The sequence below is a fragment of the Salmo trutta genome, chromosome 38 (assembly GCF_901001165.1).
Source record: "Salmo trutta chromosome 38, fSalTru1.1, whole genome shotgun sequence".
Classification (NCBI taxonomy): Eukaryota; Metazoa; Chordata; class Actinopteri; order Salmoniformes; family Salmonidae; genus Salmo; species Salmo trutta.
This window is the reverse complement of record NC_042994.1, coordinates 13,312,687-13,328,103: the sequence shown is the minus strand read 5'-3', so window position 1 is coordinate 13,328,103 and position 15,417 is coordinate 13,312,687. Positions and strand designations below refer to the sequence as shown.

The window sequence follows — 15,417 nt, the reverse complement described above, 5'->3', positions numbered from 1 at the left end:
AACACGCGACCAGGCATAAGGCACAGCTGTGTGTCGGCTGACTGGCTGTGTACCTGTCTGATCTGTGCTCTGCAAAGAAGACGGAGTGAAAGGAGGGTACAGCCTATACTGCCTTATGAAGGGGTAAGCCATACAATCCTATGGGACATCGCGACTCTGGCACTGACTGTACCCGCAGTCCAAAGCAGCTTGAAAAAAAGAAGAGTACAACCTATCCTGCCTTATGGGGGATTATTCTCACTATTTTATTGAAATCTGGCAACCCTAGTACTGTAACCCCAGTTACGATCACCTTGAATGAAAGGAGAGTAGTCTATCCTGCCTTATGGGGGATTATTCTCACTATCTTATTGGAATCTGGCAACCCTAGTATCCCTGGCACTGTACCCCCAGTTACGATCGGCTTGAGTAAAGGAGAGTACAGCCTATCCTGTCTTACAATCAATCCTATGGGAACCAACATGGCAACGTGCCCCTAGTCACGATCGGCTTGAGCGTAGGGCCGGGACAAAAGCAGTCTTGCGATACTCGTTAGTATCTTGGCAAGGAAACAAAACACCGAGCGGATGTAACTTCTTTAGGAAAACAGTCCTAATGTTGGAAAACAAACATTATGTTGTCATCCAGAGTCACATGTATTTATTTTCCAAGCTAGTACACAATATTTTACATACAGCTGGTTTTTAAATATTGCAATACTGGTATCGTCCCAGCTCTACTTTAGTGAAAGGACGGTATAGCCTATCCTGCCTAATGGGGGAGTTAGCCATGCAATCCTATGGAAACCTGGCAACCCTAGTACTGCACTGATAAGGTTAACGCCAATTCAGACTTCTGTGCCAATGTGAAATAAATGTCAACACGTGAAATCCGTTCGCGGTGCCCAACTCAAGCTCTGTATGCTTTCCTAATAACATAGACCGCATCAGATACAAGAAAATGCCATCTTTGATGATATCATAATGTCAGGAAAGACTGGCATATCGTCTGTTTAGCCGGCGCCCACTTGTTTTGTTTTGCGAATGCATGGCAACGTATATTTTTATTTATTCAACCTTAATGTCACCAGGCTGAGGTAAAAGGTAAAAAGGTAAAAAAACAAAAAACAGAGGAGACCTGGCCAAAATGTTCAACCAATCTTAAACGTCCGTCTATATTTGAGACCTCCGACTTGCTTTCACACTAATTAACCCCTTCAGGATGTCTCTCTAAAAATTACACCAAAGGCCACAAATACATGCCGTTTACACAGCAAACCCAATCTCTGAGCTTTCAACCTGTCACCTCTCTGCTCTAGACTATGCTCACAAAGATATCTTTCAAATATGCACTACTGATGGGTTGCTAAGACGACCAAGTCCTACACAGTGACGAGAGTACGGTCAGTGTCGCCACGATGTCTGAAGGGCAGTGAGTGCTCGGGGCCAAGCCCTTTGTAAAAGGCTACTGTTAAAGTCAGTTCTGAACTGGAGGTGCAGAAGGAAACTGATTATAGCTAAGAGGCTAATCGGTTTATTGGCATTTGGCATCTGTGGCCCCAAGCATCAAGGGAAGGGATGTGGCTAGAGGATATGACACCTCCCCTAAAGTCACCAGAGGGAGGAGGGGAGGAGCTTCTGTTAGCTCCTCTACTAAACAGACCATACACACATACATGTGTGTACTACGGTACTGTACTGATAAATGGAGATTCTGATATTATAGTGTCCCGTTAAGGTGATTATGACAAGTGGAGTAGCATTGTAATAGTCAGTAGCATGATCATGTTCAGTATTGGATTTGGGTAAACTCAGTGTTTGTTATGTTAGATTAAGGGATACAGTATGCAGGCTTCCATGTACCGAATCAATTGTTTCTTCATAGAATCCGACGATCTTGTGACTATGATCAATTTCACCCATATCTGTCTCTAGCTCATATTTTAGCATTTACCTTTATAACATTACCCCATTAAAACAATCACAATGTTGTTGAAAAAACATTCACAAATCTCATTAGATTTGTTTTTCCACGTCTACGTAGGAGAGTCAAGCGAAAACACTTTGTTGAAAGGACAATTGAAACCGATATCATCTTCAGCCAGACCTTAACTCGGATTCTGCGTCAAACCGATAGGAAGAATGTTCACCTCAGATTTAGAGTTTGAGATAAACTAGCAGGAGTTTACCATGGTCATTATATACGGTCCTTCCTGTTGGCAACGTGCCGCCAACCAAACCCTTTGGACCCATACCACCCCATCTAACTCCAATCATTTAGTCACCACTACTGTGTGATCCTATTATGAGTGTGTTTTCAAGTGTGACTTAAACACATCACGATAAATTGGTCCAATATCAGATATATTATTGCAGGACGTATTGCTACAATCACAATCAATGTCTTCTCTTGTGGACACTACTAATGCATACACTGTGTGTTAAGATATCTTATTTCTTCCAATTGTATTTGTCTTACAGGCAAGGAGTCAGACCACAAGCTCTTTAGATCCACACCATATGGATGACCTGATAATGGCAAAAGAGAGAGAGAGATTATCCCATCAATGTTATACTATAAAGCCTAGTGATTAAAGGATATGTGTAATCTGTGTACAAGTTTCCATTGTCCAATTCCAAAGCATATGTGAGGGGTCAATTCACAGTAGGACTTTAAGATGGAATTGCTGTAGGCTAACACATTGCCTATAAAACACTAGTGGGCTGTTCAATTCCGGTCCTGGAGTGCCGAAACATAATTTTATTTTTTTCTACTTGGTAGTTAATTGCACCCACCTGTTGTCCCAGGTCTGAATTAGTCCCTAATTAGAAAGAGAGGATGCAAAACAGAAGTGTTTCGGCCCTATAGGAATAGCCCTGCGACGTTCAGTGCATATTCAACTGAGATCGTGTATTGACTTCATTTTACCTGGTTAGGACACTAGATAGAGGACAGCATTTTCTCAAGCCTGAAATATAAGACATGCCTCCACAGAGGTACATGCAATAGCTTTGGGAGTAGGTAGCCCTGGTGCTGAATGGCTCAGGTACAGTACATCAAGTTGAGTATTTTTAAGCATCAGTTCCCGTAAAGGCTGAAAGTAGAACTAATTTCTTCCTGGTACAGGACCTCCTATATGTGCATGCATTTCCATGTGTCCCCCAAAAATGTATGGGCCTAAACATAGAATTAAATATAGAATTAAATATAGAATCCCAATCAATTTAACATGATCTTTGTGGGCCTAGTCATAAAGATTTGTAATTTAACTTGAAAAATGTATGACCTTTTATTGTGGCATAAACACAACCAGTCATGATGTTTTGATCTGATTGTCAAACAATGACTTCAAAGCTGGGCTGGATGAAGAAATCATAAGCCACGGGTTTATTTTGTATTTTTTATATGAGGCATAAAAACTAAACAGTATGTTATGGTGTCGGGTGCATTTTTCTGGCATGGTTTAGGTCCACTTGTAGAATCTATGCCAAGGCACATTGTAGCTGTTCTGGCAGCTTGTAGTAGCCCAAACCATTTTAAGACACTTTATGTTGGTGTTTCCTTACTCCTTCCTTACTTTTGGCAGTTACCTGTATGTGCTTGTGATCAAACTTAATCCACAGTTATTGTTTAGAAACTATTGATCCTCTTTGGCTAAATTATGCTCTCTGGTATATTTTGAACATTGAGAGCGGACAACTGTGGTTGAATAAAAATAATAATGTTACAAATAAAAAAAATGGTTGCCTCTTGGGCTTCCAACGGTGTTGGGCCCAGCACCTGACTCACACAATTGACCAGTAACATTGATTTATTATGCAGTTTTAAAAAAAGTTGATTAACCTCTCTGGTATCATTGGGACGCTAGCGTCCCACCTCGACAACAGCCAGTGAAATTGCAGGGCGCCAAATTCAAACAACAGAAATCACATAATTAAAATTCTTCAAACATACAAGTATTATACACCATTTTAAAGATAAACTTCTTGTTAATCCAACCACAGTGTCCGATTTCAAAAAGGCTTTACGGCGAAAGCACACCATACGATTGTGTTAGGACAGCGCCTAGCCACAAAACACCATACAGACATTTTCCAGCCAAGGAGTGGACTCACAAAAGTCAGAAATAGCAATTAAATTAATCACTTACCTTTGATGATCTTTATCTGGTGGCATTCCCAGGACTCCATGTTACACAATAAATGTTTGTTTTGTTCGATAATGTCCCTCTTTATGTCCAAAAACCTCCATTTTCTTGGTGCGTTTAGTTCAGTAATCCAAAGGCACAAAGTGCGCTCTCAACATGCAGACAAAAAGTCAAAAAAGTACAATAAAAGTTCGTAGAAACATGTCAAACGATGTTTAAAATCAATCCTCAGGTTGTTTTTGTCATAAATAATAAATAATATTTCAACCGGACAAAAGCTTCGTCAATAGAAAAGGAGAAACAAGAAAGACGCGCTCCCGATGACGTGCTGGACTCAAGTCTGAAAATGTCCACTGTCCACTCATTGAAAGTGCTGTATCTCCCTAATTTTTCAGAGTAAAAGCCTGAAACAATGCCTAAAGACTGGCCACGTGTAGAAGAAGCCATGGAGATCGTGAACTGGGTCCTAAGTCTTTGTATGGTGGATGGGCTTTCAATGGAAAAACAGCCTTTCAAAATAATAGTACTTCCTGGATGGATTTTCCTCAGGTTTTCACCTGCCATATCAGTTCTGTTATACTCACAGACATTAATTTAACAGTTTTGGAAACTTTAGAGTGTTTTCTATCCAAATCTACCAATATATGCATATCCTAGCTTCTGGGCTTGAGTAGCAGGCAGTTTAATTTGGTCACGCTTTTCATCCAAAATTCCGAATGCTGCCCCCTACCCTAGTGAAGTTTAAGCCGTTAACCAATCAAGACAGGGCCCCCCAGTTACCCACGTGGGCCCCCTACCTCCTTCTCCTCCCCACATCTGACGATTAGCAGAGCAGCAGCAGCAGCAGGCTGTCTACACTCATTGACAGCGGCTCCTGAGTCCTCCTGTGGTTGGCGGTTGAAGTAAAAAAAAAGATATACAGTGCATTCGGAAAGTATTCAGACCCCTTGACCTTTTCCACATTTTGTTCCGTTACAGCCTTATTCTAAAATAGATTTTTTTAAATCCACTTATCAATCTACACACAATACCCAATAATGACAAATCAAAAACATGTTTTCAGAATTTTTTGCAAAATGTACACTACCGGTCAAAAGATTTAGAACACCTACTCATTCAAGGGTTTTTCTTTATTTTTCCTATTTTCTACATTGTAGAATAATAGTGAAGACATCAACACTATGAAATAGCACATATGGAATCATATAGTAACCAAAAAAAGTGTTAAACAAATCAAAATCTATTTTATATTTGAGATTCTTCAAATAGCCACCCTTTGCCTTGATGACAGCTTTACACAGTCTTGGCATTCTCTCAACCAGCTTCATGAGGTAGTCACCTGGAATGCATTTCAATTAACAGAGGTGACGCCTTAAAAGTTAATTTGTGGAATTTCTTTCCTTCTTAATGCATTTGAGCCAATCAGTTGTGTTGTGACAAGGTAGGGGTGGTATACAGACGATAGCCTTATTTGGTAAAAGACCAAATCCATATTATGGCAAGAACAGCTCAAATAAGCAAAGAGAAACGACAGTCCATCATTACTTTAAGACATGAAGGTCAGTCAATATGGAACATTTCAAGAACTTTTAAAGTTTCTTCAAGTGCAGTCGCAAAAACCATCAAGCGCTATGATGAAACTGGCTCTCATGAGGACCGCCACAGCAACGGAAGACCCAGAGTTACCTCTGCTGCAGAGGATAAGTTCATTAGAGTTACCAGCCTCAGAAATTGCAGCCCAAATAAATGCTTCAAAGTTCAAGTAACAGACACCTCTCAACATCAACTGTTCAGGGGAGACTGTGGGAATCAGGCCTTCATGGTCGAATTGCTGCAAAGAAACCACTACTAAAGGACACCAATAATAAGAAGAGACTTGCTTGGGCCAAGAAACAACAGCAATGGACATTAGACCGGTGGAAATTTGTCCTTTGGTCTATTGTCCAAATTGGAGATTTTATGTTCCAACCGCCGTGTCTTTGTGAGACGCGGTGTGGGTGAACGCATAATCTCCGCATGTGTATTTCCCATCGTAAAGCATAGAGGAGGTGGTGTTATGGTGTGGGGGTGCTTTGCTGGTGACACTGTCTGTGATTTACTTAGCATTCAAGGCACACTTAACCAGCATGGCTACCACAGCATTCTGCAGCGATACGCCATCCCATTTGGTTTGGGCTTAGTGGGACAATAATTTGTTTTTCAACAGGACAATGACCCAACACACCTCCAGGCTGTGTAAGGGCTATTTTACCAAGAAGGAGAGTGATGGAGTGCTGTATCAGATGACCTGGCCTCCACAATCCCCCGACCTCAACCAAATTGAGATGGTTTGGGATGAGTTGGACATCAGAGTGAAAGAAAAGCAGCCAACAAGTGCTCAGCATATGTGGGAACTCCTTCAAGACTGTTGGAATAGCATTTCAGATGAAGCTGGATGAGAGAATGCCAAGAGTGTGTGAAGCTGTCATCAGGGCAAAGGGTGGCTACTTGAAGAATCTCAAATATAAAATATATTTTGATTTGTTTTTGGTTACTACATGAGTCAATATGTGTTATTTCATAGTTTTGATGTCTTCACTATTATTCCACAATGTAGAAAATAGTAAAAATAAAAAAAAAACCTTGAATGAGTATGTGTTCTAAAACTTTTGACCGGTAGTGTATATATCACATTTACATAGTATTCAGACCCTTTACTCAGTATTTTGTTGAAGCACCATTTGCAGCGATTTCAGCCTTGAGTATGATGCTACAAGCTTGGCACACCTGTATTTGGGGAGTTTCTCCCATTCTTCTCTGTAGATCCTCTCAGGCTCTGTCAGGTTGGATGGGGAGCGTCGCTGCACAGCTATTTTCAGGTCTCTCCAGAGACGTTCTATCGAGTTCAAGTCTGGGCTCTGGCTGGGTACTGAAGGACATTCAGAGACTTGTCCCGAAGCCACTCCTGCATTGTCTTGGCTGTGTGCTTAGGGTCGTTGTCCTGCTGGAAGGTGAACCTTCGCCCCAGTCTGAGGTCCTGAGCACTCTGGAGTAGATTTTCATCAAGGATCTCTCTGTACTTTGCTCCGTTCATCTTTCCCTCGATCCTGACTAGTCTCCCAGTCCCTGCTGCTGAAAAACACCCCCACAGCATGATGCTGCCACTCCCATGCTTCACCGTAGAGATGGTGCCAGGTTTCCTCCAGAAGTGACGCTTGCCGTTCATCAGACCAGAGAATCATGTTTCTCATGGTCTGAGAGTCCTAGGTGCCTTATGTCAAACTCCAAGAAACTCCAAGAAGGCCTTACTATGTCATGTGCCTTTGACTAAGGAGTGACTTCTGTTTGGCCACTCTACCATAAAGGCCTGGTTGGTGGAGTGCTGCAGAGACGGTTGTCCTTCTGGAAGGTTCTCCCATCTCCACAGAGGAACACTGGAGCTCTGTCAAAGTGACCATCGGGTTCTTGATCACCTGCCTGACCAAGGCGCTTCTCCCCCAATTGCTCAGTTTTGCCGGGCCGGCCAGCCCTAGTTAGAGTCTTGGTGGTTCAAAACTTCTTCCATTTAAGAATGATGGAGGCCACTGTGTTTTTAGTGACCTTTAATGCTGCAGACATTTTTGGTACCCTTCCCCAGATCTGTGCCTCGACACAATTCTGTCTCTGAGCTCTACGGACAATTCCTTTGACCTCATGGCTTGATTTTTGCTCTGACATGCACTGTCAAGACCTTATATAGACAGGTGTGTGCCTTTCCAAATCATGGCCAATCAATTGAATTTACCACAGGTGGACTCCAATCAAGTTGAAGAAACATCTCAAGGATGATCAATGGAAACAGGATGCACCTGAGCTCTATTTCGAGTCTCATAGCCAAGGGTCTGAATACTTACGTAAATAAGGTAAATGTTTTTTATTTTTATAAATTTGCAAAAATTTCTAACTACCTTTTTACGCTTTGTCATTATGGGATATTGTGTGTAGATTGATGATAAAAAAAAATTTAAATAAAGGATGTAATGTTACAAAATGTGGAAAAGGGATGTGGTCTGAATACTTTCCGAATGCACTGTTTATATTTACATTTTTGAAATACATTTTTTGTTTTGTTTTGCTACCTCTTGGGCCACCCACGGTCCTGGGCCCAGGGGCTTCCGCCCTGGTAAGCCCCTGCATTTATCCAGCCCTGCTTCAAAGGGCTGCTTTTCTAGGCTACCTGTGAACATTTATCCACTGGTAACATATTTCCAGCCTCCAAACAGTGGTGAATTGGAAGAAACATCTGTTACACAAAACACCAAAAAGTATAATAACATTTGGCGTTTGTCATTAGCCCGAATTTAAGCGTCCACTGCTGTCCATGTGCGTCTCGGTGTCAGCCACTCATATCTGCCTTGGAAAAATGTATGTTTTTGTCGAATCACATCGCAATTTGGAGCGTAGGCTATACCAGACATTTTCAAGTCCATCCGCCAATTTTTCATGCCTCTGACATGCGGTAATGATAAATAATGGTGTAATATAGCCTCCAGTTCTCGTCATTTTATTTGAATAGGCTCATGTTTTACCGGTAAGGCGTACCCCCACAATTTATTTTGCTGGGACACCCTACCGGACCGCCTAAAACTCTTTATGAATACGGCCTCCGATTTAGATCAGGTAGATGCTTTCACTCAAGCCAGCCGCTGCACCACATGAGTCAACTCATCATTGGATTTAAGATGTCGATTCCCTCCAATCTAAGTTGGTGAGGTGATTAACTAGTAAAACAGGTGCGGTACATTTGGCACACCGGTACCAGAGTTGCCTTCTCCTGTGTTCGATGCCTAGCGTGGACAGAGTGGTGGACTTACAGAAGTACTTGAGCGTCTCTTCTATCTGATCGTGTGTGAGTCCCAGGGCGACCTCCGGGGGCAGCAGAGGGGTGTGGAGCCAGTCGTCGTGGTCGTAGCCAAACATGCAGTCCGCCCGCAGAGTGTAGTTAGGCAGTCCCTCAGACAGCAGGCTCACTATCTCCACCTCACTATCGCCACCTGAACAAAGTTCTGACAGTGGAAAGGGAGGGAGGTGTATGAGGGTGTGACAGGGGAGATATGGGAGAACAAAAAGACAGCATTCATCACATTGGATTGAGCGCTCTGAAATATACAAGTCTCTGCTGCCCCCCTGAGGCACTGACTGGATGACACAGTTCCCACTCACCATATTATAACACATTACATTAAAAACATGTAATTGAACAATGTTCCTGGATGCAGGATGATAGTCCAATCTAATGTCCCCTGCAATGGTTCTAAGAGACCCATCTTCCCACTAGCTTCTAACAAGTGCTGTCCAACATGAAAGTGAACCCATTATCCAATCCCCTATAACCCGTCTACTACATTCATTAACTGTGACCTACCAGTGAGGGTGGACACATCATGGCTTCCCCTATCCACTCTTTCCAGGAGGTTGCACTCCATTTTAAGGCCCTCATATAGGGGCAGGGTGTCTGCATCGAGGCCCCCGGACGCCTCCCCCTGCCCCCCATAAAGGGAGAGGGTCGACAGGGGGTCCAGTGGGGAATGTGGGGGCCAGAAGAAGAGATGAGGAGGAGAGGGAGAGGGATGAGGGTGGGACAGCTTGACTGGGGCCGGGGTGTTCAGGGTGAGGGTGGAGGACTCAGGGCTGGTCCCTGTGAGGGACTGAGGCCCCCTGGTGGATCAGGGAGAAACAGCAGTCTGATCGCACATCCGGTACCAAAGCTGATCTGAGAGAGGGAGAGAGAAAAAAAAGTGTGAGTGTTGCTAGGTTTCCATCCAATTTGTGACAGATTTTATGCGGATTTTAGAATATTTGCATGACAAACAATACGCACATTTTCCCACCAGAGATGTGTTTCCATCAAATTGACTTGTTGCAGATGAAAGGTGTGTGATGACGTTTTGCACATCAAAATACATTTTGCAGTTAAGTTCCCATGTACTGAATAAAAACTACAAGTTAAATGGGTTTCCATCGCATTTTCAACTCTATTGATGGGTTTATCACTAAACAAAATTGCGTCAAATAGCGAATGTGGCAACTCTGGTATTGGCACGTGCACTCTAGCCAACACCGCAGATACTGTATCTACGACAAAAGGGTAAGATTATTTTTATTTGTCAAACGGCAGTCGAGCATCGATGATCATGTCACCAGAATGAGACCCTCGATATTTATTGGAAAGCTCATTACTTTGCACTTTCACCACCCTGTGAAGTTCATTATACCTTATTTAATCTGTAGCCTAATAAACTCCATGCGTGAATCCAAATTTACTTTGACATTGTGGTTATTATATCAATATTTGCATAAAAGCGTTTCAAACGACATTTCTCGCATAATTCATTTTGCAGACACAAAAAAGATCCCACCTTGTCTGTCTAGTTTATTTTTGGAAAGTTTACTGAAACAGTTTCCATCAGTCTTGTCATTACATATATTTTTTTATCCGACATGTACTTTACTCGCATAAAAAGGTTGGATGGAAACCTGGTTAGAAAGATTCATTCAAACCGACTATCTTTAATTCATCAACATCATAGTCTTTTACGTTTTAGTACGGAATGGCATAACATTAAATGCCGTTTTACGTTTGAACATGGAATGCCATCAAATATGAATGTATCAAGAAAACTCTCATCCCTTCACTGAAATGTATTTCACCAGTTTTTCCAGGTGAGATACTGAAATGATGCTCTCATATTCTATAACAGCCTGGTTAAAAGACATACAGATATAGGTAAAGTTTAAGAAGAAAAAAAATACTTCAGACACATGAAACACAAATTTACAAGCATCTTTTTAAAGCCATGTACAGTGTCATGCATGCTCCAATTGTCTCACTAGGCTTGGCCTTTCCCCAGAGTTTTTAGGGTCAGAAAGCTAGTTACCCTGGCTACACACAGTTACAACCGGAGCACAACACACCACCTTATGACATTTAAACCAACACAGTTACTAAACAAAGCTTTACGAGGCATGATAAAAGTACTGTACATTCCAACTAGGACCGTGTGCTAAGGCTAGCTGCAACCTGTAGTAGAGTAAATGCTAATTCATACCATTTACGAAAGCAAAGAGAAACAGCAAGCCTTAGCACACGGTCCTAGTTGGAATGTACAGTACTTTTATTATGCCCCACCTCATTTTCTCTTTGAATTACGTCACTAGCCAGGCTATTCAATTACAGAATGATGTCCCTCTTCATAAGGCATATCACATTCACCTACATGTCCGCCAGGAAATGCTGCGGGCCATCGTTCTGTAACTGAATAGCCTGGCTAGTGACGTAATTCAAAGAGAAAATTAGGTTTTGGGGGGGGGGGGGGGGGGGATTCAGGACATTCTAACAATGGGCAGCAAAGTAGCCTTAGTTTATTGATGGAACTCTAAACAATTGTCACATCCAGTTTTGTCATATTGCGGTTGTTAGTGTTTGGATACATCAGACCTAGGCAATATCAAGGCCAGTGGTAAAGGACAGTGGATATCATACAATACATTAGCTATGCATTGCAGTCTGAGTCAAGGACATATTATATGAGGACTATTGGGTTAACAAAGCACTGACCGTGCATGTGGGTAGACAAAACGTGCACACACACACACACACACACACACACACTCAGCTGTGCGCAGCTTGCCACACACCCACTCAAGAGACAGATGAGACAGATGAGAATGACAATCTCTCCCCCTCTCCTCCCCCTCTCCAACCCCCTTAATTAACTGAGTGTATTGCTCTGGTCACCCTGCCACATCCATCCATCCACTCCCTCCACTTACAGCTGTCAGAGGGAGCAGCAGGGTCGTATACGTACTCTAGGTCTGGCTTTTACTGTATCCACCCCCACCCCCACGATGCATCATGTCTGGTAGTTCTGTAGCATGTCGTGTCTAGTGACTAGAATGATAAGTAGCACTTGTGTTTTCACTAGGATGTTTAATGAGGGTGCATGGATTCAGTCCAAAATATAATGTTATTATACAATTGTAAATGTCTTATTCCCACGCCTTAAATGACAAATAAAAATATATTGAGGGGAATCAATTGGCATTTGGTAATGGCACTCAACTAACCTGCAGCACACAGTCTCACACACAAAACAAATGGAGCGTGCCCGTGCGCACACACACACACACACACACACACACACACAAAGACACATCGTCTCTTTATCTGTCATATTTACATGCTGCCAAGGCCAAGTTGGCAGGCATTGTATTGTCACATTGTGGGTCTATTATCTACCCAGCCAAGCGCAGCCTTGTATCCCATTTAGAGGGGGTCACCAGTGAGCATGGTTATTGGCCATCTCCCCCTGTCTCTTTTTCTGTGTGGTTGTCGTTGGGCCAGGCAGAATGCCAAGGGAAAGACCCTGTTACGCTGCCCAGTGTGCCCACTGTACAACCCTGGGCTCCACCAGGCCCTCGCTCCCCAGATCGACCAGCAAATGAACAGTCCAGAGAATCCACAGGAACTGTGAGAAAACAATTGTCCTGTTCCCTAGACAAACACACAGTGGGGTGCGGAAGAGTGGGCCACTAAGGACAAAGCCAAAAACGTCTGATCCCTGAGGATGTGTTCTGTACACTATATCCATAAGGATATAATCAAACATGCAGGCTATTTTCTGTGTAGCCTACACAAGTTACTCTTGAGAAATGTGGAATGCACAGCAATATGCACAGCAGTATGCTACGTGGTTTAACTCAAACAAGGAAAGTTACTTCAATCTGAATTTCAAGGATCGCAAACTACTTTCCTAATGTAAATGAGAAGTTAAAACGTTACCTTAATGTGTTATAGTTGCATAGGGCCGTTCATCCAAGATGAGCAGTGCCAAAAGTAAAGGAATAATGAACTTCAATAAGTCATGTATTAAGTGTAACTCTCTAACTCTAATGGATGTCATTCTGAGTCTGACTGACCTTCCAGAGGACTCGCGTTGAACTCGCCAAGGCCGGTTGGAAGAGCCTGTCTTTGGTGCTCTTTGGCCGTTCAGAAGGGGTGTGTACGTGTGTGGAGTCACACAGGAACGAGAGAGGAAGGAAGGGCAGATGAGGGTGCTACAGAAAGAAGCGAGGGAGGTTGGGAGGGGTAGAAAAGAGACAGTGAGGGTTGAGGAGGGACACTTGCAGGGTACAGTACTTAGGAAAGTGGGAAGGGAGGGGGTAGGAAAGAGTGGGCAAACAGATGCGAGAGAGGGCATAGGAGGGAGGAGAGGGGCCCTTGAGAGAAGGGTACTTAGGAAAAGAGGGAAGAAAGAGATGAATGGGACACACTCAATTTAGCCTGTCACCACCAGACTGTCACCACTAGACTGAATAACAAATCAGAATTTGCAAACCGGCTGAGAGGGAGAAGCTTATCAAATGCAAATCTCGCCTCTAATTGGCTGAGAGGGCCAAGGACTCTGGACCCATGGTCTCCCGGGTAACAGTTTGGTCATGTGACGAAGCCCAACTGATGCCTCTGCCAGTAGGGATTTTATTCAAATGGTAAGTACGTAATTATTCAACTTGAAGGTAGAAGCTTGTACTTTATCCACAAACCAGAGAAAAGCTCTGTACTAAAATGGGGCAAGATTTACAAGACCCTTTGCACTAGAGCGAAATCTGCACAGGAAAAGCTAGAACAATCAAAGTCAAACAATATAAGACATCCACATAACAACAAGAAAGAGGAAAGTACACCTCTATGATCGCTTTAGTAAATCTAAGCCAGATCACCCCCCACACAAGCTAATACACAATGCATCAGTTATGAAACTTGTTTTCTGAACCCAGACAGGGCTTCCATCCAAGAACTTCAGCGTTCTTTCACTGAGGGTGTACCTGACCCCATAACTGGCCTCATTTACTTCAAGTGGTGCCACACAGTCCATTACTGTGGTGGCCAGGGAGGGCACTATGGGATAATGAGATCAGATAGATAGGTAGGTAGATAAACTAGTGTTTGAATGATACCCTCCATTTCATTATTTAACACTACCATGAAATAGCAGCCTATATGGTCTCTCCTGATAGGCTTAAATCAAGGAGCTGACCAGCCAGCATGCACACGAGATTTAGTTCTGGGTGACGAGATTAGAGCCTTTCTAATGATTGTGGTTCAGGCTACCGTAATTTCCGGACTATTGAGCGCACCTGAATATAAGCCGCACCCACTGAATTTTTTAAAAAGTATTATTTTGAACATAAATAAGCCGCACATGTCTATAAGCCGCAGGTGCCTACCGGTACATTGAAACAAATGAATTTTACAAAGGCTTTAACGAAACACGGCTTGTAACAAAAATAAATAGGCTTTAACAAAACACGGCTTGTAACAACAACAAAAAAAATTAGCAGTAAGCTTTAGTTGTCTTTTTGCACTGAGTCAATTCCTCACGCTGCGGTTTCCAACGTCTTATCATCGACTCATTAAGACCAAGCTCCCGTGCAGCAGCTCTATTTCCTTTTCCAACAGCCAGATCAATCGCCTTCAACTTGAAAGCTGCATCATATGCATTTCTCTGTGTCTTTGCCATGATGAGGGTGACAAAATGGCTACTGTAATCAGAATGATGGGAAGTTTGAGAGCGCTAGATTTAATCTAAACAGTAAACAAAAAAGTTGTTTGACCTTAACCCGTTCGGCAATTTCATTGGTCTAATGAAAGCTTCATGCCGCCAAAAAACTGAGCACGTCACAGAATGTTTTTTTTTAGAAAAAAAAATTGAAAGCGGGAAAAATCCATATATTAGCCGCGTCATTGTTTAAGCCGCGAGGTTCAAAGCGTGGGAAAAAAGTTGCGGCTTATAGTCCGGAAATTACGGTAATTATAGTGGCCTCATATAGGAGTGTTGCTCCCATACGGCCGTGTCTAGACTTGACAGTTAATGTAGTTTTTGTATTCTGATCATGGAGTTCTGATCATGGAATTCCGAACACATCAGGCGTCTACACCTACATTTCAAATGTGTTCACCATGTGCACATTGTGTCCGGATTCCCTTTTCCAGCACTATATTAAAATGCCAGTATGCATTCTGCAAACGATAGAATAGGCTAAATATGATAACAACACAACAACAACTGATGGCAGTAGCTATCTACTGTAGCTAACTAGCCGGCTAACCTCTGTAGCTAGCCAGCAAGCAAAATTCAAGGGATTGCAAACGGGTTAGCATAGCTCTAGCCAAACAAAAAATAATTGTTCTAAATATGAACTAGCTGGATAGCATTTATGAGGCCAGCAAATATGCTCCACACACGCTAGGAATGTATTTCCTCCGACGTTAT

At 42.7% G+C, this 15,417-nt stretch overlaps 1 protein-coding gene across 9 annotated transcripts in view; it reads right to left on the bottom strand.

Annotated features, from left to right (window-relative positions):
* The window catches only part of LOC115177621 (trafficking kinesin-binding protein 1), a 42,225-nt gene that overhangs the window by 18,411 nt on the left and 8,397 nt on the right, over positions 1–15,417 (bottom strand). For all 9 annotated transcript variants that reach the window (XM_029738545.1, XM_029738544.1, XM_029738541.1 and 6 more), the window contains exons 3-4: positions 9,510–9,857; positions 8,959–9,150 (exon numbers count right to left, since the gene is read on the bottom strand). In XM_029738545.1, the coding sequence (XP_029594405.1) occupies positions 8,959–9,150; positions 9,510–9,570 (253 nt within the window). In that variant the 5' untranslated portion in view covers positions 9,571–9,857. The remainder of the gene's footprint in view (positions 1–8,958; positions 9,151–9,509; positions 9,858–15,417) is intronic.